Source organism: Neomonachus schauinslandi, chromosome 4 (genome assembly GCF_002201575.2).
Source record: "Neomonachus schauinslandi chromosome 4, ASM220157v2, whole genome shotgun sequence".
NCBI lineage: Eukaryota > Metazoa > Chordata > Mammalia > Carnivora > Phocidae > Neomonachus > Neomonachus schauinslandi.
Window position 1 is genome coordinate 122,711,629 of NC_058406.1, and position 22,785 is coordinate 122,734,413.

A 22,785-nucleotide genomic window follows, 5' to 3' on the forward strand; every position below is an offset into this window, starting at 1 on the left:
ATGGAGAATTTTTTTTTGTTTTTTAAGAGAGGGGGTAGGTGCGAGAGGGAGAGGGAGAGAGAGAATCTTAAGCGGGCTCATGGGGCTCCATTTCACGACCCTGAGATCATGACCTGAGCCTAAGTCATGTCACTTAACCAACTAAGCCACCAGGCACCCCCATAATGGAGAATTTTGAAATAAGAAACAATAGGTGGTCATTGGAGAAAGCAGCTGAAAATGTGTTGAGTGGGGAAAGGCAACTTACAGACAGCCATGCCAGGATGGAACTTAATTCCCGGAAGCTTAGATACCACCTTTCCCAAACAAGGTTTCCTGTGACATTTTAACCCCATGGAGATAGCTCTGGCCTAGAGGTGGGGCAACATGGTCAGAATCGGGTCTTAGATGACTTAGAGACTGGTAGAGAGTAGTAGGTAGATCTGATGTTAAGAGGATTTGATGTTAAGAGGAAGAGAACTGGGCAGAACACTGTAATTTTTATTAGACTTATGCTACTGCCTCAGAATAGGGGCATTAAATAATTACAACTATACATCCTATGTTTATCTTATCTGCCACTCATTGAATTCACTATGCATTTCAGTTGACAGTTGTTATTGGATTTTGAAGTGGAAGTTAGAGGGATTGATGCTATTATTCTAACATCAGTTATAGCCATACCAGATTAATAGGTGACTAAGTACAGAGAGATTTAAAATAAAAGGCACACATTCTGGTTGTGTATTATGTCACTTTTAAGTATAAAATGAGAAATTATAAGAAAGATCTTTAAAATGAATTAGGTGAATTTTATATTTAAATGTACTCTAGCTTCTTCCTTTCACCCTAAATTCCATACATGCTTCCTTGCTCTATAGGCAATTCCCAAAGATGGGTCATTGACCAACTACTTCCTGAGCAGTTTTGTAATTTTGGCAGCTGCCTCTGCTAGCCATATTTCCCAAGGATTCCTCAGAGCCAAGAGTATCTGCCAAGAGGAGTCAAAATGCTGCTGACGACCAGGAATTGGATTTGTTACAAATGGAGATGGTTCAGCCCTCTGAATTTGCCAATGCTATTGTTAGAGGAGTGTGATAAATGGTTGAGTGCATCTGCCCTTGTGAGCTGACAAAGATCTGAGCAGCTTAAAATATGACAAGAAGCCAGGCTTCTCTGGCTAAGTCTTGGGCAGTGTGTATCAGTCTACAACTGAAACTTAAAAACAAGAGAATGTATGCAAAGAGGCACTTTTCAGGGGTTTCTTTTTTCAAGGCAGAAGTAATAGCTCTTGTACTTGATTGGCCTGGAAATGATTTCTGGAACTAGTAGGGGAAAATGCTGCAATTGTATCCCAGAGCACAGTGTGAGAATTCCAGGAATATTATGCCATTGAAATTAATGTGTTTAAAGAATCCACTTGATGTTTTTTGATGATGATCATTGTATCATTGAAGTTAGAGGACTTCTTCTTTCTTCCTTTGTTTTACCCCTTTTAATTTGGTAGTAGGTAATTTAAGAGAACAAACTAAACTTTCAGCTATTAAAAGAGAACAACATTTATAATGAGCTTAAAAATGCTTACAGAAGGAAACTACACAAGTAATCTGGTTTTTTCTTTTTTTTTGTAACAAGAAAAAACAAAATAAAGAATCACCTATAATCATAATATGTAGCTAAAAGCACTGGTAATTGTGGTTATAACCTTTCATGTTTTTCTTTCTTTTCTACTTGTTTTTCTGCTTTATTCCATTGTGTGTGTGTGTGTGTGTGTGTGTGTGTCAAGGTCACCAAAGATCTCTATATCACTAAACCCAGTGATCAATTCTTAGTCCTCATCATATAGGACCTATTAATGGCATTTGAAACAAATGACCACTCTCTTCCTTGAAATACTTTGTTCACTTAGATCCCAAGATATATTCTCCAGATTTTTCCTTCTGCGTCATTGGCTTTTCTTTGTTCTGCTTGTCCTTTCTTCCCAAAGCCCAGGTTTTAGACTTCTCTTGGACCCACTCCCAATCCCTTGGGAATCTTTTCTAGTTCCATGGCTCTAAATACCATCTACCTTCTGAGAACTCTCAAACATAACATCTCCCACAATAATTCTTGCCTAAACGCCAGGCTCATATATCTCTCTTACTTCCATGTCCACTTGGAAGTCCAATAGGCATCTCAAAGGTATCTAAAACACAACTCTAAATCCTAGCAAACCATGCCCTACTGCAAAAAAAAAAATCTATTGCCAACTCATTAAATAGTAACTACAAACTTCTGTTTGCTCAGGCCCAAACTCTGGGGCCATCTCTGATTTCTCTCTTTCTTTTATATCCCACATCCAATCCATCAGCTAGCCCTCAAAATATATCCAGAATCCAACCACTTCTCATTATATCTTCCACTACCACACTGACCAGAACCACCATGAACTTTTCCTAAGAGAGTGTCCCTGCTTTGGCCTTTTTCCTCTCCAAGAGTTAGTAATCTTCCTAAAACTAAAGTCAGATCATACCACTCTTTTTCTCAAAAAACCCCAATGGCTTCCCATGTCACCTAGACCAAAAGCCAAAATCCTTACAATGGCATACTAACATTCTGTGTGCCTTACTTTTTTAATTTAAAAATATAAAAAAGGCAGCATAGTGCTGGTTAAGAGCATGTGCTCAGGGTCAGATTGCCTGTATTCAAAGCCTGGCTCTAATTATTAGCTGTATGATATTGGGCAAGTTACTTAGCTTTCTGGTGGCTAAATTTCCTCACCTGTAAAATGCGATCATTATAATACCTATTTCATAGAGTTGTGGTGAATATTAATGAATTAATATTTATAACATGCTTATAATAGTGCTGGCATATAGTAAACATTATAAAAGGTTTTTTAAATGACAAAATAGGCATTTTGTGCTATTTAGCATGATTTCATCATGAATTCTGCACATAAAAAACATCTCCAATGGTCCTATCTATAAGAATTTATAGAGGGGCACCTGGGTGGCTCAGTTGTTAAGCGTCTGCCTTTGGCTCAGGTCATGACCCCAGGGTCCTGGGATCGAGCCCTGCATGGGCTCCCTGCTCTGTGGGAAGCCTGCTTCTCCCTCTCCCACTCCCCCTGCTTGTGTTCCCTCTCTCACTGTGTCTCTCTCTGTCAAATAAATAAAATCTTTAAAGAAAAAAAAAAGAATTTATAGATAACTCAAATGTCTCTCAAAAAGTGTGAAATGTTTTGATTAAACAAATTTAAAATGACCTATCATTGCTTTATTCTTTTTGTTTATTCTGAGTGCAGAGTTGAAATGGATTTTACACCATAATTTATACTTTTAAGTATTTTGGTACTTTTTAAGCACACTGATGCTGAGCTGCTTAATCACCTACTTCCTAACCAGCAATACTTTAATTCTTAAAGTGGCGTGATTTTTTTTCCTGTTTATTGGGTAGATTGACTTATAAAGTATACCCTACTTTTCTGCTCTATTTATGGCCTTTTATTATTGCATTAAAATGAAGTGGTTAAGTCTAAACCAAAACAAAAGCTTAAGGTATATTCCTATATATAGCTATGATGGGCATAGTAGGGAGAATGAGTCATATAAAATTTCCAGTACAGAGTCATGAAATTCATTGACTTTATAGTGGAAGAATTACTATAGACTCAAGTTTTGCACATTAAATCATTATTTAAATCTGTCTGTAGAGGGAAGTGAAGGAAATGGCCACCAGTCAGACCCTGACTATCATAGCTCAGTTCTTACCATCACTTTACAGGTTTTTTAATACTTGAGTATAACTGAAGAATAAATAACCCCCAAATATCTCTTTCTCTCTCTCACATACACACACACACACACACACACACACACACACACACACTGCAACATAACACATACACATACCCTTCAGGAACTGATTTATGATCCACAGAGAAGCAAGGACATTTTACTCACAAGTAAACTTCTACAGATTATTTGAAGTGGAAAGATCTATTTGAAAAGAAGTCAAATATACATTTGAAAACAAGGGAAGTCCTAGTAGTTGTTCATAAAAACAAAAGGGAGTAAGGATTTGTGGAAGATCTGTGAAAAGGGTCATACTATTCATTCAAGGGACGATGAATCAGGTTTTTTTTTTTTTGACAGTTGAGTTTAACGTTTTGAATATGTGGTGTGAAGTTTTGTTAATTCTAGAAACTTGTTACAGTGCTAAATGGAATTTTGGTATAAACTGACCCTACTGTACAAACTCTTAAAGGCCTCTGCATATTGAGGTGGGCCACTGATCAGCTGCCAGGTAAAAACAAACTTCACATACTTGCCAACAGCAAGAACAGACTCTACAACAATGCAGCAGTTGAGAATTCCTTTGAGGATGTGAGGAGAGAAACAATACTACTGTGCCTGCACATCGGAAACAAGAGACAACATCTGATGAAAACTTGCTTAGTTACATCAACATTTTTGTGAAACTTAGCACTTCACAGTAATTGCATGTAAAAACGGTGTACAAATGAATAGTGCCCCTCCTAAAATGGCAAAGCAATTCTTGTCAAATAACACTTTTCCTCATTTTTTTTTTTAATTTTAAAAGAAAATTGGCCCTGAAACACCATCCAGACAAGAATCCGGATGATCCAGCTGCTGCTGACAAGTTTAAAGAAATCAACAATGCCCACACAATACTTACCGACATGTCAAAGAGAAACATATATGACAAGTATGGATCACTGGGACTGTATGTGGCCGAGCAATTTGGAGATGAAAACGTTAACACCTACTTCATGCTGTCAAGCTGGTGGGCAAAGGTAAATCAATTTTTTCTTTAAAAACAATTTCCTAGAAAAATCATGGTATTATTCATTCTTTTAGACTCCATCTCAGAGAAAACCTAATCTTACTATATTATTAAACTCTTGTAAATAAAAAGAGATATCACTTTGACTGAAAGCTGTTATTTGAGGATCTTTTGTTTTCTTTTTTTCTTTAGCTTGTCAAATAATTATAAAATACAGCATGACTTAAAATACCTGTAGACATTAATTATAATTGAATTTGAGGCTTCAGGTTAATTCTGACTGCCCTCCCTCTCCCCATAATGACTAATTAAGAACTGACTCACTGCTCAAAACAAAAATAATTTATTAGTGTGACAAGTGCTTAGTAAATTATTATAGGACAAATTTAACCATGTACTTTACTATCTAGAGCATAAGCTACCTGAGCAAACATAGTACTTGGGGGAATGCACGGTAATTATGTGATGGGCTCACGTGGGACCTGACTTCAAGTAGTGGAGAAGGAAATGAGGGGGGAAAAGTGAGAATTAAGTAGTGCTGGAAAGATGTTGAAGAGACACAGAGGGAGAAATAAAAAAAAAAAGGATATCTGGTGAAGAAGAAGGCAACATTTTTAAGGACTTAGTGCAATCAGAATTGACTTCTGACAGTAAATTTTGTGTGGTTTCCTAGGAATACCTAGTATATGAGTGTTTGATGATGGTTATATATATATATATATATCTTCTGATAAAAGGGTATTTACATGTGAACCATACATATGGTCCATCAGCATCTTTTTTGTATAATTCATATAATCTGGGAAATCATATGAACTCACATTCATATGGGTGGTAATAATTTAAAAAGCTACAGATCTCCAAAAAGAGGGATTGTTATTTTCTTCCACTAAAATAAATCTTGCTAAATTGAAGAGTCTTATATATGCAGGAGGAGAGAGAATATATTTTTATACATAAGCATGGAGCGTCTGCAACCTGAAGCCTCACTTGTCTTCTGCAGTCTCCAACATTTCTTTTCCTAGAGATAACTGGGATTCCAACTGAAACCCCCTTTCTCTATTGTTGAAGACCTGGGAGGGAGACAAGTTCCCACTGAGTGGATTTGGACCTTGGAACAAGAGTGTACATAATGACAATGTCATTTATAATAGATTGAGTGTTCATATAACAGTGTGGGCTTGCCTGCAAATCTAACCTCCAGGCATGACATTCTCTCCATGGGAAGGTATATTTGGCATTCTAGATAATTTACATACCAGCACCTGGTTGCATATTGGGGCTGGCCTGCATAAAAACGAGAATAGGCTTCCTTGCTGCGGAAGTTGACAAAATTGATCAAAATTCATATAGAAAAGCAGAAGCTGTCCAAAAGTATAAGAGATTTTTGAAATAATTCCTGATATGGCTCTTTAAAAATACAGTTACAAAGAAATTTACCTTCTTCTTCTGCTTATATCAAAAACCTAATTGCACAGTGCCCATTAGAGAGGGCTGGCACAGAGTGATCATGTATTAGGTGTGCACTGCAAGAATGACTTATTGTACCAATGAAAATATGTATTTCAAAATATTGGACTCCTACTTATGCCTAGTAGTGTGCTAAGCACTGTAAGTATATAAGGCAAGGTTATTCTGCAACAGGCAAACAATCTAGTTGGAATAATTAAAGAACAAGACAGTATATGAATTAAAGGAAATTTTCGGAGAAGAGAAAAATATGGGAATTGCATGGTAAAGACAAAAAAGGACAAAGGTAGGTAAAAAAAGGAGTAGCTGGTTGGGGCAGTAGCTCAGGAATACTGCACAGGAGGGTTTTGGAGGCAGCTGGTGAGGAGAAGGGTGTTGCAGTTTTGTTTTCAGAGTAATTTACTTAAGTCTATGAAAATGTAGAGTACACACGGCAAAAAGATTATCGGCATGAGTGTGTGACTATAGGCTCCGTGAGCCACTGTAGGCTCCACCCCATAATGGGGACCAGAGTCAGAGATGGGGTGCTGGGCTAAGAAGCAGGAATGAGCCAGGTGAGGCTCATCGACGTTAAAGATTTCTACCTTAACTTCCTGAAGAACTACATATACACAAGTTGATCTTTATCCTCTTTCTCTTTTTAGATAAAATCTGCATTCTGATTCAAAGGTGTATAAAACACTTCCTATGCCAAATAACGTATTTTTTAAAAAAAAATCAAATTTATTTTGCTCAATTAACAAAAGTTTTAAATTGGAGGTTGGGAAAGTTTTTCATTTTTAGCTATGGCAGACTTAGTAAGCAAACCTTTATCTTTTTCTAAAAAGTATTTTTATTTATTTATTTTATTTATTTATTTATTTATTTATTTATTTATTTGAGGCAGAGAGAATGAGAGAGAGAGAGCACATGAGAGGGGGGAGGGTCAGAGGCAGAAGCAGGCTCCCCGCCGAGCAGGGAGCCCGATGCGGGACTCGATCCCGGGACTCCAGGATCATGACCTGAGCCGAAGGCAGTCGCTTAACCAACTGAGCCACCCAGGCGCCCTATTTATTTATTTTTGATTGAGAGAAAACAAACATGGGGGAGGGGCAGAGAGAGAAGCAGGCTCTCTGAGGAGCAGGGAGCCCAATTCAGGACTCGATCCCAGGACCCTGGGATCATGACCTGAGCTGAAGGCAGTCGCTTAACCACCTGAGCCACCCAGGGACCCCTAAGCAAACCTTTTATATGCTTGTGGGGAAACCCTGGTGCTGGCTGTTCATGAGGAGGAACAAGTCATTTGTTTATCTATTAATTACTTCATACATTCATTAATTCAATAGGTATTTATTGTCTTCCACATGCCAGGTACTAAATCCTTAGGTTAGGAGGGACCGAAGGGTGACTAACATATAGTTCCAGCCTTCAAGAACCTCAGTCTAATGTGAGACAGACATATAAACTGATCAATGTCTTAAATTGAATTTTGTCCTAAAGAAATTTATATGGAGTACAGCTGGGGCACAAAGGAAGGAGAAACTGTTTTAGAGTGGGGGGGGATCAGGAACGATGTCAGAGAGAGGATCTTTGAGATGAATCTTCAACACACAGTGGGCATTTTTTAGATGGCTGGGGAATGAGAAGGGGCCCTCTGGGCAGATGAATCCACAGGGAGAGCAAATCTATCAGGTATGGCAGGAACAGGGCTGTGCTAATTCACAGAAGGGTTTGAAGCCAGATGACTATTAATAAGGACCTCAAGCCTTTCCTGAGAGGCAGGAAAGTTGCTACATACATTCAAGAGAACATGTATTTCAGAAAGCTCCAACAACAACGTGCAGAGTAGAACAGGAGGCAAGAGTAGAGGCAGGGAGGCTGGTTAGGAGGCTATTGAAGTGTTAAAGGCAGAGATAACAAGATCTTTCTAAAGTCCTATCGTCAGGATAGAGACAAAGAGGAGGGTGTAAGGGATCTTGAAGAGATTCTGACAGGACTTGGTGACTAACAGAAATGCGGAGGTGGGAGGGAGAGCTCTCAAAATCTCTTCTTTGGTGAGAATAATTCAGTCCCCTTGGTTAGCTCATTTGATCTGTAGAGATTGTGTTTGTTTTGTTTGCTCTACTCTTAATAATGACCACCATAGCTTATGAATAAAGAAGAAAACATCACCCTTCATTACTTAGGCTACAAGTCACTTCCTGTGAACTTGTTAGGCAAAACTTTATAAGGAACTTGTTTCCAAGGTAACTGAAAAGGCAGTTCTTGTATGGAATAAGGATGAGGGTGAATATGTGGTCTGCAGGGTGAACTGCATTATCTTCAGGTCTCTGAAGATACATGGATGCACACTTAATTTCTGGGGTTCTCCCACACTCCACCACCCCTCACCCCTATTTTGCTTTGCCTCTGCTTCCCCTAGACCCTGTTTGTCATCATTGGCCTCTTGACTGGCTGTTATTTTTGCTGCTGCCTATGCTGCTGTTGCAACTGCTGCTGTGGACGCTGCCGGCCCAAATCGTCGGTGCCAGAAGAGGACTTTTATGTGTCCCCAGAGGATCTTGAGGAGCAGATCAATACTGACATGGAAAAAGGTGGAGTAAGATGAGAACAGAGCTAGTGGGTGTCCCTTCGCAGGCCTAACCAAGCATGAGATCCCTGACGATGGTTATCACTAGAGTGAGAGAGATCCAACAACCCAATGAGGGGAATCCCAAAGACAGTCATCTTTGGTACCTCTTTTGGAGAGGATAAAAGGACAGTTACCTCTCCCAGCTGCAGAGAAAAGTAGAACCTGACACCATTAAAAAGAAATATGCTGACCACAAAGCAAAGCCAGTACAATTCGTGATCTCATTACAGGAGCATGAGCTCTAGGTTCAGGGAGGTTTGGGTGGGAATGCTCAGGTGTACAAGAACCAAGCCTGTTACCTTAGGATCTCTATTTACATAGAAGGGAGTGGACATCACAAAAAGTCAACAACCCTTGACTTTTCTTCTTTCTGATTACTTGATAAATGAGTTTTGGGTAGAACTGGGGAAGGGTGATATTTCTTCCCTGGAAATGTAGCTTCCTTTCAAATCCACACATTCAGAGCTAGCCTCAACCAGCATCAAGAATATTGTGCTATGTAAATGGGACTGTTTGCTTTGCTAAATCACCTCCACATGTTTGTCTATGTGTATACATGACCATGAAATATTACTTGATTCTTCAAGCTCATTCCACCCAGAAAATGATAAAGAAAAAAAGTATAAAGAAAGATAAAACCTCACAGAATTCACAACACCAGGAATACTTCATATGCTCTGGAAAATGCCTTTGTTTAAACAAGCTGGAGTCAAACCTGCCATTGTCCTCTCTGTCTTGCAGCCATAATCCTACTATCATTTTCTCCTTTAGAATGCATCATTATTCTGCCTTACAGACTTCATCACTAAATCACAAAGAACCTTGGACAGCCAAATAAAAGAATTACTTGATAATTCAGACAGTGGCCCGTTGTTGTCAGAATTGCTGAATTTAGGAATGGTACACTTCTCTGGACTGTACTGATTCTTTTGATCACAATGAAATAGAATTTCTATGAAATCAAGCAGCAGAGACTATTTAAAGACTTCCACATACCTTTTATTCCCTATCAGATGTGATGCTAAGCAATAGTGTTATTACCCACCCTGACTCCAGCTTGAAGGAAGAAATCTTCAATTATATTAATCGTACTTAGTCCAGACAATTTTAGGATTGGGAGTCAGAGAAGACTGAGGGATTTTCCTGCAACCTGTGACCCCTCTCTATGGGGACCAATGCGTGGTCATTCTGGCAAAGAAGGGGGGTTACTCTAACAATTTTTTATTACTGCCCCGGTAGACAAATCGTGGGCCCATGGTGAGATATAATTACAATTGCCTTTTGCCTTATCTGGGCTATAAAAGGACAATTAATCTTTTAATGAGGACATATATACCAAAAAGAGCAAGCAAGAAGTACTACTTAAAAATGGGTTAAACAGAAATATATATGTATGTAAACTCCTCTCCATGGAAGGGCCAGTGACCTTGCATAACTTGCTTAAGAATGATGATCCCAGTACATTAATCCCATCTGCCTTTGCAAGGGAGTTAAACTGTTATAAGATCACATTTACTGGCTCTATTGTCTACAGGATCTCCCATAACATCCATCAATCCAGTACAGTATTCAAATACTAACAGAGGATAGGAAGGGACAGTGAGATAGGAAAGTATTGTCATCATTATCCACTGTGTCAACCTTACCTTAACTTTTCCTGTATAGTGCAGAAATCAAAACTAGGTGAATTGAACCTAGATATCCCAAATCTACTGTTTCATACTTCTCTGAAAAGCCTCAAAGTCTTTCCTCTTTTAAATTAGATAAAAGCTCTACCAGGTCATTTCAGCAGACCTCTTTGCAGTTTTTTTTTCTGGAACAGAAATTTATACTCAGTGCCAAATTCCACCCAGGTTTCCTTCCTGCAGGATGGCTGGTGATAAATCTGTGTGCCTCTCACTGTTCTCAGTTCTGACACCCCAGAGTTACCAATTCCATTGCAGAGGTCATATTCTAGACTAAGTAAAGCATGATTTCACTTGAATGTGTTACCAAGAATCCTTAAGCAAAAAGAAAAGTTTTATTCTATGCCCAAATATTTAAAAGCTCTATGCAGAGTTGATTCAAGTTTTATAGGGCTTGACACTTAGATAATTTGGGCAGTGCTCTTTAAGAAAAAAAAAGCACAAAGTTACAAATACAAAAGTAGGTCTGAAAACAAATATTTATTTGTAATGAGAAAAGGAAATCACAACAAAATGCAAAGCTTAAAAACTGAAAATACCATAAATATCAGAAGTCTAGAAAAGTAGCAATGGTTTAATTAACAGCCTGGCACACCTCTGTAATACATTCCCCCTATGTTTTCTGGATGCACTGTTCTTTGACTGCCTCTTCATTTAACAATAATTTTGGAATATAATTTTCTATAGGAAGAATAGAAAAATAATTCTGTTTTTCCTCTAGTGTGTTTGATCAAAATTTGTTTTCTCTCATGGCTTTATAACTCATTATTGATAATGTCTAAATTTTTAAGGATAGCTATTAAATTTGAAAGACTAGTCTATTTCATTCGTAAGATTTGGAAGAATTTTTCACAGACCACTTTTTAAGTCTGTGCATTTCCAACTTTGTTGCCCCTACATCATCCAATACTTCCAATATCAGAGCCCCCTGGGCACAATCATACAGGGTGACATCACCTCTGGCGTGGATCTTCATGTCTCCTCAGCAAGTGAACTGGCATAGGGAGCTATTATGCCGGTATGGCTAGCAATAATGAGCTATGCATAGATTCGTTGCAAACCACAAAAACATATGCCACTAAACTCAAATGGGATCTATTTCCCCTTAACTGAATCCCCCAAATATCCATAGCCCCTCTGTTGCCCTTCATCAAGAAGAAACGTGTGATGGAGGGAAAATCAAAGTGGAAAGAGACACTGTTTTTGCTGATTATAATTAAAATATCTTACTTTTGCAAATCTACAAAAATATAAGCATATTGCTAGGGCCCCAAAAGGCCCTCAGAAAGATCTGCACAGATAGAGGTCCCTGAAGCTTAAATTTCATTAACCTAACAAACAGTAAATTCACCAGTGCTCTTCAGTCTAACATTTCATTATGAAAATTTATGCCTTATTTGCAGCTAGGTGCACTAGTTTCAGATTTTTACCCCACTAATTCAGAGACTTAATGTAGTTTACAGATAAAATTAATGTAAGTTAGGGCTCGTAAAGATGAAAAAAGAAGATTCCATGTGAAGACTATGCTTCTGGACTGTGATCCAATAAATGGAATACGGTCTCTTCTGTTCTACAAAAGAAGGGGACCCACTTAAAGTTGTTTAAGAAAATACACTTGAGGGGTGCCTGGGTGGTTCAGCCGGTTAAGCGTCTGACTCTTGGTTTCAGCTCAGGTCATGATCTCAGGGTGCTGAGGGGCTCAGTGGGGAGTCTGCTTGAGATTCTCTCCCTCTCCCTCTGCCCCTCCACCTGCTCATGCACACACACTCTCTCTCTCTAAAATAAATTTTAAGAAAACAGAAAATATACTTGAAAGGGACTACTAATCATTTAGATATCAAGCTACTCCTGACAAATGATAAGAAGCATATATCAAGATTTGAGTCCATTGGAAGGCACTGGTGAGCCCTGGGGCTTTAAGATTTTTTTTTCAATGATTCTGAAATTAAATAAAATATGGTAAACATTTTCTCACTTAGGGAATTTTTAATTATCTTACATTGAATCTAATCATACCATCCTAGGATTTTATAGTTGGAAGAGATCTGAGTAGTCAACCCTCACCTCCCCACAAATTTTCTAGCAGACCGCTGCCTAACCTCATTTGAAAGCTGCTAAGGGTGGGGGGATTTGGGACCTTGTATGAAAGTAAGAGATATCCATAAAAATTCAACAACCAAAGAAGGATACAGAGTCAAAAGCAGGTTTACACCAACCTTCTGGTACTAGTTCCCCAAGGATAAAAACACTTTTAAAATTTTTTGTGTAAATATTTATGGGGTTTCATTTTACAAAACCGGTATCGTATCTACATATATTTTTTGCTGCTTCTTTGCAGAGCAAAAATTTTGATGAAAAAGGTGTCAAATTTTTAAGGGGATTATGCTTTTAATGTCATGTCTAAGAACTTTTAGCCTAACCCTGAGTCATGAAGATTTTCTCCAATGTTTTCTAAAAGTGTTATAGTTTTATGTCTAACATTTAGATCTATGACCCATTTTGAGTTCATTTTTGTTTATGGTGTGAGACTTAGGTCATCTTCTTTTGAGCATCTTTATGAGCCCTAACTTACATTAACTGTACATTTTTGGGGGGAAGGCACATGGAGTTTAATTGTTCCAACACCATTTGTTGAAAAGATTATCCTTTCTCCATTGAATTGTCTTTGCTCCTGTCAAAAATCAGTTGGCCATATTTCTATATGTTTATTTATGGACTCTATTCTGTTCCATTGATCTATGTGTCTATCCCTTCACCAATAATACAGCCTTACTTTCTGCAACTTTAAAGTAGGTCTTAAATTCAGCTAATGTGATTCCTCCAACTTCATTCTTTTTCAAAACTGTTTTGGCGATTCTATTTTCTTTGCCTTTCCATATAAATTTTAATATTAGGTTGTCTAAATCTACAGAAAGATACCAATTTTTAAAATTAGAATTGCATTAAATTTGTATATTAATTTGGGAAAAATTTAAGTCTTTATTACTATGTTGAATCTTTCAATCCCCCAATACAGTATGTGTCTCTACTTATTTAGGTCTCATTTGATTTCTTTTATGAGTGTAGTATAGTTTCAGCATACAGAGATGGTATGTTAAATGAGTACCTAAGTATTTCATTTTGGGGAGAGCTAGTGTAAATGGCACTGGTTTTTAACTTGGGTTTCCAATTGTTCATCACAAGTATTTACAAACATTTTTGTGTATTGACTTTATATCCTGTGTTCCTGTTAAGCTCACTTACTAATTTATATTGTTGTGTGTGAATTCTTTGGGATTTTCTATGATGACAATTATGTTATCTGCAAATAGAAATGGTCTTATTTCTTCCATTCCAATCTGCATGACTTTTATTTCTTTTTTTAAAAATTTTATTATGTTATGTTAGTCACCATATAATACATCATTAGTTTTTGATGTAGTGATCTTTTTCTTGCTTTATTGCACTGACTAGGATTTCCAACACTTGGTTTATTACTCTGCTGCAACCATCTTCAAATTCTTAGCTTTTGAATCAGCTATACCACATTTTCATTTTGCATTGGGTTTTGTAGTTATGTAGCCAGTACTGCTGAAATATTTCCCTGTATGGACTATAAATCCTTATTTCAAGCTTGATACTCACTGGTAAGGAACAGAACAAAATTCCTCCAGAGCATAATGCCCTGCTTTTAGGGAAGACTGAAGTTAACCGAGATGATAAGGTGCAGTGGGGAGAAGTAGGTGGAGCAAGAGTTTTATATTAATTATCAATCTAAATGCTATGCTACAGATTATACTGTGCTTAGAGACTTGGCCAGTATATGAAATTACAATTGAAAATTTATTTTTCATATGTATTAATTTTCAAAAAAGTATGGTTAGCATTTATTATATTACTCTGAATTTAATTTCCAGAAATGCCAAGATAAAAAGTATAATAAAACTAATATGAGATTATCCTCTCTCCAGAATAAAAGTTATAGCTGCTTAATACTTATTGCCTCCTATGCCTAACTAGACTAACAAAGAAGAAGAAAGAACAGGAACTAGCTAGAGGAATATATTTCTGATTTGAATTCAGTGACTAAACACCTCAAACTTTGCTTTTAAGGATACATTATAGAACATTGTACAAATCTCTTAATTTATGAAAATCCAAATTTAAAATATCAAACTCTTTTTTAACCAACTGACTTATTAAAAAAAAACATTAGAAATGTTTTTCACCTACCTTGATATATTTAATAATTTTAGTTTTATATCTAAAGCCTATAATTTTTCTTGGATTTTTTTTATTAAGTGCATATTTCAAACATGCCTACTCCTCAACACTGGCTAAAGCCTAAGATAACTTCTGATGCTGTAAAATAGTACCAGTTTCTGTTTGAGAATAGTGGTATAGGGTAGGATTTGGCAGTAGAAAGGAAAGATTGGCTTTAGTATTTGTATCTCTTTCAACTATGTGAAAGGGTATAATTCATATATAATATAATATAATTCATATAATTCAGCTTCTACCCTTAGTTCAGGGGAAAAGTTCAGTGGCATCTTCAATATTCACTGGAAACTACAGAACTTATAAATGGATATCCATTTCTTTCTCAAAATAAAGATATACTCCCAGTGGGATCCTAGGAGCACAGGGAAATGCTATTATTCTTATGAATCAATCAGGATCAAATAGAAGAAAGAAAGTGTCTAGGGGAAGACCATCACCCCCTTTTTTTTATCTTGGAAAATTTGAAACTTGAAAGGTAAAGGTAATGGGCACCAGGTGATTATCCTTCCTTTCAAATGTTCACAAATTAGAAGTTCCACTTTGTGAATTTTTTAGTGGTATATTTAAAACAATCTCATTTAGACCCCATACTCCTCTGTTGGCTGAAGACCACAACGAAATCAGACTACTACTAGCCAAGAGAACTTTGTAGACCATCTTGAGGTACCCTGTTTCCCAGGACTCTGTGTGTGTGTGTGTGTGTGTGTGTGTGTGTGTGTGAGAGAGAGAGAGAGAGCGAGCATAAGCAAGAGCATAAACGAGAACCAGTTATCTCTAAACATCCTGGCAAAACAAACCAAGAATACAACAGCTAACTTCAGGTTTGTTTGTTTGTTTTTTCCAAACTGAAGGCAATGGACTGAAAACTCCCAGTTAAATCCTAAAGATTTTTTGTGCAATCATGATTTCCCCACTTTTTTGGAAGGAGAGGGAATAAGATATCTAAAGAGAAGAATTTAGAGTGTTGACCTTGGATCTAAAAATATGAAATTCAGTGATAGAAAAATCTATTGATTGCTTAACTGCTCTTGATACTCATTGGATAAAACCCAAATAAATTCACAGCCACTGAGTTGAAGAGGCCATATGGCTTGTAATTAGACTCTTGCTCTCAGCCAAGATATTGAGACATTTATTACATTTGCTCTTTAGCATTCATCACACATTGCTGCCCAGGAAAAGGGCACAAGGAAGTGATTAAATTCACCTTCCCTTGTTTCACCAACCCTTACTCAATCTCCTTCCTACCTCCTTCCCCCCAACCAAAAGGAACCCATTTTTAAAATTAATTCATGGAAAAAAATTCTTGCAACTAACTAATCCGAAGTCCTTTGCTTCTTCTTTATATGACTATATCAAGTAAGCTCACCAAGGCTCTGGCCAGGAGACCAGAACGAGTGAGTGTGCTCAGAATGCTACCCCAAAAGCGGCTCAAAGTGGATCCAAAGTCTCTTCAATTTTTGGCTATCAAGGTTCAGTGAGTAAATTTACTGGACAGGTTTATTAAGATAGTTTTTCCACAGCAAACATTTATTGAGCACTTAATATTTGTTAGACACCGCAGCGGGAGCTAGAAAAAAAGAAATACATGGCCCCTGCTATCTTGGATTTTATGATCTAGCAGAGGACATGGGGCAACAAACGTCAAATAATGACACAAAGAGCTAGTTAATTTAAAAATATAATAAACATACCAAAGAAGAGGCACAGGGGCTGTGATAATAAACACGAGGGGGCCTGACTTGGGAGACAGTGTAACAAGGAACAGAAGCAAGAGCATAAATAGGAACCGGTTATCTCTGAACACCCTGGCAAAGCAAACCAAGGATGCAGGTAAAGACAGCTTCCCTGAGGAAGTGACATTTAAAGCTGAAGACATAAAGAATGAGGAGTTAAGGGGGAGGAGATTATGGAGATAGAGAACCCTGAAATGGATGAATCTTGATACCAGCAAAACGTTTGGCACAATATCTCCCTGCAATGTATGGATAAGATGGCAAATTATGTTCTCATGCCAGACAAAGCAGTTACGGTCATATTGGGCTTTTCTACTGAATAGTTTTATCAAGGAATTGAATGAAGCAGAAGTTGTGCAGAGACCATATTTGCAAATAACCCAAAGTGGAATATGTTCAGACAAGGGCTCATGCCATCAAAGTGAAATATGATAGAGGAAAAGCAGCTGGAATCCCAGGCAGTTTGTTAAAGAAAAAAAAAAAGCAGGAGCAGTAAGATTTAACTAAATAAAGGGGGAAATGTGAAAGGGTATAACCCAGCTTATATAGCTATACATATACTCTATAGCTATAATCCAGCTGTAAGTCAGGAGGCTCTGAGGAGAAAATTACAAAAAAGTAGAGGAGGGGAAATTTTATTCACCCATAAAAAGTAATGAAATACTGAACCATGCTACCATGTGGAAGCACCTGGAAACATTATGCTGAGTGAAAGAAGCCGAATACAAAGGAACAATTATTGCATGATGTAACTTATACGAAATAACAAGAACAGATAAATCTATTGAGGCAGAAAGTAGACTGATGTTTGCCAGGGCCTGGGGGAGGGAGGCCTAACGGGTCCCTAGTTTCCTTTTGGGAAAAGGTTTTGAAACTAGATAAAAGTGGTGAATTACGATTAATGTTATGTGCATCTTACCTCACTTAAAAAATACACATTGTAGAGAAGGGTAGACCAAGATTTGACTAGAGAAGGAAACTGAATACCCTTCCTTCAGAAAAGGAGAAGTTTTTTTGTTCTCCACAGATTCACCCATGGTAGGGAATGGAAGATCCCATGGGCCTAAGCAAGGCATCAAATTCACAAAGTGAGGGGAGATAGGAAAGTTGGTTATCAGCCTCTTATGCCAGCTACTTTGAGAGCAGATACTGCTAGTGGCCACAACTGAGGGCTTTGGAGTCAGACAATTCTATTTCAAGCCCTAATTCGATAGGTTACTGGTTGAGATTTTGGGGGTAATTCCCTTAATTCCTTAATCTGTTATTGCTTTTATTAAATATTGAATACACACAGCTATCATGACTTGACTTTATACTTTTCATAAAAAGAATATTGCCATTACCTCTTCAGTTCCTTGCTGACTTTCCCTCTGCTGTCTTAAATCATTTGTAATCATTTTTTCCCTTCAGTTTTATTGAGATATTTGACATACAGTGCTGTTTAAAGTGTACAGCATAATTACTTGACTTATATATATTTATGAAATGATTGCCACAATATGTTTAGGTAACATCCATATTCTCATATAGATACAAAAAAAAAAAAAAGGAAAAAAAGGTTTTCCCTGTGATGAGAACTTTTAGGATTTACTCTCTTCGCAACTTTCAAATATACCACACAGCAGTATTAACTATAGTCATCATGTTGTACATTACATCCCCAGAAATTATTTATCTTAAAACTGCAAGTTTGTACCTTTTAACTACTCACACTTCTGGTAACCACAAATCTGATCTCTTTTTCTATAAGCTTTTTTTTAATCCACATATAAGTGAGATCATAGAGTATTTGTCTTTCTCTAAATTTCACTTAGTTTAATGTACTCAAGTTCCATCCATGTTGTTACAAATGGCAAGATCCTTTCTTTTTTATGGCAGAATAATATTCCATCACATGTTCATGTGTGCAAGCATACACACATACCTTTTTTTTTTTATCCAAACATTGATAAACACTTAGGTTGTCTCCATCCATGTCCTGGCTATTATAATGTAATCATTTCCTTACTATCCTTTTTAGTATTACAACTATATATATTTACATTCCTAACGAGTACATTGGTTGGTTTTGCATATTTTTGAAATTTAAGTGAATGGACTCCACATTTATCCTCCAACTTGCTTTTTTCACTCAACATCATATTTCTGAGATCCATTCACATTGTGACTGCCTTTCATTCACTTTCACTTCTGTATAATAGTCTTCTGTGAGAACATACCATAAATTTATTTATCCATTCTACTGCTGACACATATTTGAGTAGTTTCCACTTGTTTGCCATTACAAACAATGCTGCTATGAATGTTCGTGTACGTGTCTTCTGGTGCGTGAGTGCTAGGAGTGAATACCTTAGTCAAAGCGTTTGTACAAGTATACCTTATTAGATGATGCCAAGTTGTTCTGCAAAATTGTTGCACTAATATCCATTCCTACTAACAGTTAATAAGAGTTGCTCCTGTTGCTCCACATCCTTGACATCACCAGACTAATTGTGTGCCACACTGGTGGGTGGGAAATGGTATACCACTGTGGTTCTAATTTTTGTCTCCTTGATTACTAATAAAGTTGAACATCTTTTTATATGCTTATTATTCATTTGAGTTTCTCCTTCTATGAATTGCCTATTCAAATCTTTTGCAGGTTTTTATTATATCTATCTTTTTCTGATTTTTTAAAAAGATTTTATTTATTTATTTGACACAGAGAGAGAGAGAGCACAAGCAGGGGGAGCAGCAGAGGGAGAGGGAGAACCAGGCTCCCCGAGGAGCAGGGAGCCCGATGCGGGGCTCAATGTGGGGCTCGATGCAGGGCTCAATCCCAGGGCTCTGGGATCATGACCCAAGCCGAAGGCAGTCGCTTAACCAACTGAGCCACCCAGGTGCCCCTAACTGATTTTTTATATTCGGGTTTAACTCTTCATTATTTTTTTTAAAATTTATTCTCCCAGTTTTTATCTTGGTGTTTTTCACTCTATGGTGTTTTCTGATACACCAAAGTTCTGAGTTTTAATGTAATAAAATGTCAATCATTGCCTTTATGTTCAGTGATTTTTGTGTTTTAAGAAATCTTTCCCTATCCCAAGGATATAAAAGTCTTGTTCTATATGGTCCTCTCAAGATTTATAGTTTTGTGTTTCACATTTACATGTTTAATCATCTGGATTGATTTTTACATGTGGTATGGTATATGGTTCCAATTTCATTTCTTTTCCATATAGAAAGCCAATTGTCACAGCACAGTGATTTCTAGTCTTGGTTTTAGCATAACTTAAGATTCAATAGATGGATAGAGGAGTTTCTGGGCTTTCTTTTCTGGTTCACTGCTGATTTTGTCTATCTGTATGCAACACCAGGCCCACTTATAAAAATTTCTAGTACTCTTTAGGCAAGTCTTCCTGCCCTGTTTTTCAGGGGAGTCTTACATATCCTTGGACTTTTGCTTTTCCATATAAATTTTAGAATCACCTTTGTCAAGTTTTTAAACAAAAGGTATTTAAATAAAACCTTTGAGATCTTGTTTAGAATTGCAGTGACTCTGTAGATCAGTTACATGGTATTGATATTAAAAAAAATGTGTCTTCCAACATATGATGTGATATATCCTTTCATTTATTTAGGTCTTCTTTACTGGCTTTTGCTAAAGATATCTTTGGTTACATTTATTCCTGAATATCAATTTTTATATAATTATAAATAAATTAGTTTTCTACTTGTTTTTCAGAAATGTACTTTTTTAAACATTGATTTTGAATTAAAGAAACTAGCTAAACTCTCCATTTCCAATTATTTATCTGTAAATTCTTCAGGGTTTCTATATAACTGCTTCTATCATTTGTGAATAGTGATAGTTTTGATTCTTCCTTCCCATCCTTATGATTTTTTTTTCCTTCTTTCTTTTTTAAAGACTTTAGTTATTTGTCAGAGAGAAAGAGAATGCACACGGGCAGGGGGAGTGGCAGGCAGAGGGAGAAGCAGGCTCCCCACTGAGCAAAGAGCCCAATGCAGGATTCAATCCCAGGACCCTGGGATCATGACCTGGGTTAAAGGCAGATGCTTAACCAACTGAGCCACCCAGGAGTCCCTTTCTTTTTTCTTGCCTTTCTGTATTTGCTGAGACTACCAGTAAAATGTTGAAGAGAAGATGCTTTCTTTCTTTTTTTTTTTTTTAAGATTTTATTTATTTATTTGAGAGAGAGAGAATGAGAAAGAGAGCACATGAGAGGGGGGAGGGTCTGAGGGAGAAGCAGACTCCTTGCCAAGCAGGGAGCCCGATGCGGGACTCTATCCCAGGACTCCAGAATCATGACCTGAGCTGAAGGCAGTCGCTTAACCAACTGAGCCACCCAGGCGCCCCGAAGAGAAGATGCTTTCAAAATTGGATCCTAATTATGAGTCTTGCTGTAGGTTTTTGATCAGGTTAAGAAAATAGTCTCCTATTCCTTTTTTGTTAGAACTTTATCATGAGTGTGAAATTTTATCAAATATTTTTTCTTCACCAATTGAGATGGTCATGATTTTTCTCCTTTAATCTGTTAATATGAAGAAAGATATAAATTGTTTTTCCAAAGTTAAGATAATCTTGTATTCTGAGATTAAACCCAATGCAGTCATAATGTATTAACTATTTTATTTTTTGATGAAATGGGTTTGCTGATATTTTGTTTTAGATGTTTGTATCTATGTTAATGATTGAGGTTGGTCTACAATTTTCCTTTCTCAAAGTTTCCTTATAGGGTTCTATACCAAGATTACGCCTCATGAAATAAATTAGAAACTATTCCTTCTTTTTAAACTTTTCTTAAAGAGTTTATGTATTATTGGATTTATTTCTTTCTACAGGATTTTGTAGGACTTTCTGGGCTAATGTGCAATTGTACAAATTTTAAATTATTGATTCAATGTATTAATGTTTATAGGCCATTTAGATTTGCTATCTTTATTAAAAAACTAGTTTTTTAAAAATTTCCTCTTATTACCTTTCATGCATCTATAAGATCTGTATTACTGTCCCATTTTTCATTCCTTATATTGGTTATTTCTGCTTTTTTTTTTTTTCAGCCATTCTACCAGATATTTGAAAATTTAATTGGTCTCAAAAAAATAACTTTTGGGTTTGATTCTCTGTATATTTGTTTCTTTTTAATTTTTATTCTTTATTATTTCTCTTAACTTGTTAATTTTCTAACTTCTTAATTTTTACACTTAATTTTCAGTGCTTCTTCTTTTGTGATATTAAGCATTTAAGGCTATAAATTTTCCTATAAGTACCATTTTAGTGTCACACACATGTTTTTATATTATTCTTATAATCTGAGCTCTAAATATTTTCTAATTTCCATCATAATTTTTTTCTTTTTTGGGGGCGATGTCTCTCTCTTTTTTTAAAATTTTATTTATTATGTTATGTTAGTCACCATACATCACCAGTTTTCGATGCAGTGATCCACGATTCATTGTTTTCGTACAACACCCAGTGCTCCATGCAGTATGTGCCCTCCTCAATACCCATCACCGGGCTCATTCATCCCCCCACCCTCCTCCCCTCTAAAACTTTCAGTTTGTTTCTCAGAGTCCATAGTCTCTCATGGTTCATCTCTCCTTCCGATTTCCCCCCTTCATTTTTCCCTTCCTTCTCCTAATAGCCTCCATGCTATTCCTTATGTTCCACAAATAAGTGAAACCATATGATAATTGACTTTCTCTGCTTGACTTATTTCACTTAGCATAATCTCCTCCAGTCCCATCCATGTTGATGTAAAAGTTGGGTATTCATCCTTTCTGACGGCTGAGTAATATTCCATTGTATATATGGACCACATCTTCTTTATCCATTCATCTGTTGAAGGGTATCTCCGCTCTTTCCACAGTTTGGCTATTGCAGACATTGCTGCTATGAACATTGGGGTGCATATGGCCCTTCTTTTCACTACATCTGTGTCTTTGGGGTAAATACCAAGTAGTGCAATTGCTGGGTCATAGGGTAGCTCTATTTTTAATTTTTTGAGGCACCTCCACACTGTTTTCCAAAGTGGCTGTACCAACTTGCATTCCCACCAACAGTGTAAGAGGGTTCCCCTTTCTCCACAACCTCTCCAACATTTGTTGTTTCTTGCCTTGTCAATTTTTGCCATTCTAACTGGTGTAAGGTGGTATCTCAATGTGGTTTTGATTTGAATTTCCCTGATGACTAATGATGATGAACATTTTTTCATATGTCTGTTAGCCATTTGTATGTCTTCTTTGGAGAAGTGTCTGT

At 36.9% G+C, this 22,785-nt stretch overlaps 1 protein-coding gene across 1 annotated transcript in view; it reads left to right on the forward strand.

Moving 5' to 3' along the window:
* Window positions 1-22,785, forward strand: part of DNAJC5B (DnaJ heat shock protein family (Hsp40) member C5 beta) — a 58,243-nt gene that overhangs the window by 29,698 nt on the left and 5,760 nt on the right. Inside the window, exons 2-3 of the mRNA XM_021688630.1 lie at window positions 4,564-4,777; window positions 8,639-8,810. Coding sequence (XP_021544305.1) covers window positions 4,564-4,777; window positions 8,639-8,810 — 386 coding nt within the window. The remainder of the gene's footprint in view (window positions 1-4,563; window positions 4,778-8,638; window positions 8,811-22,785) is intronic.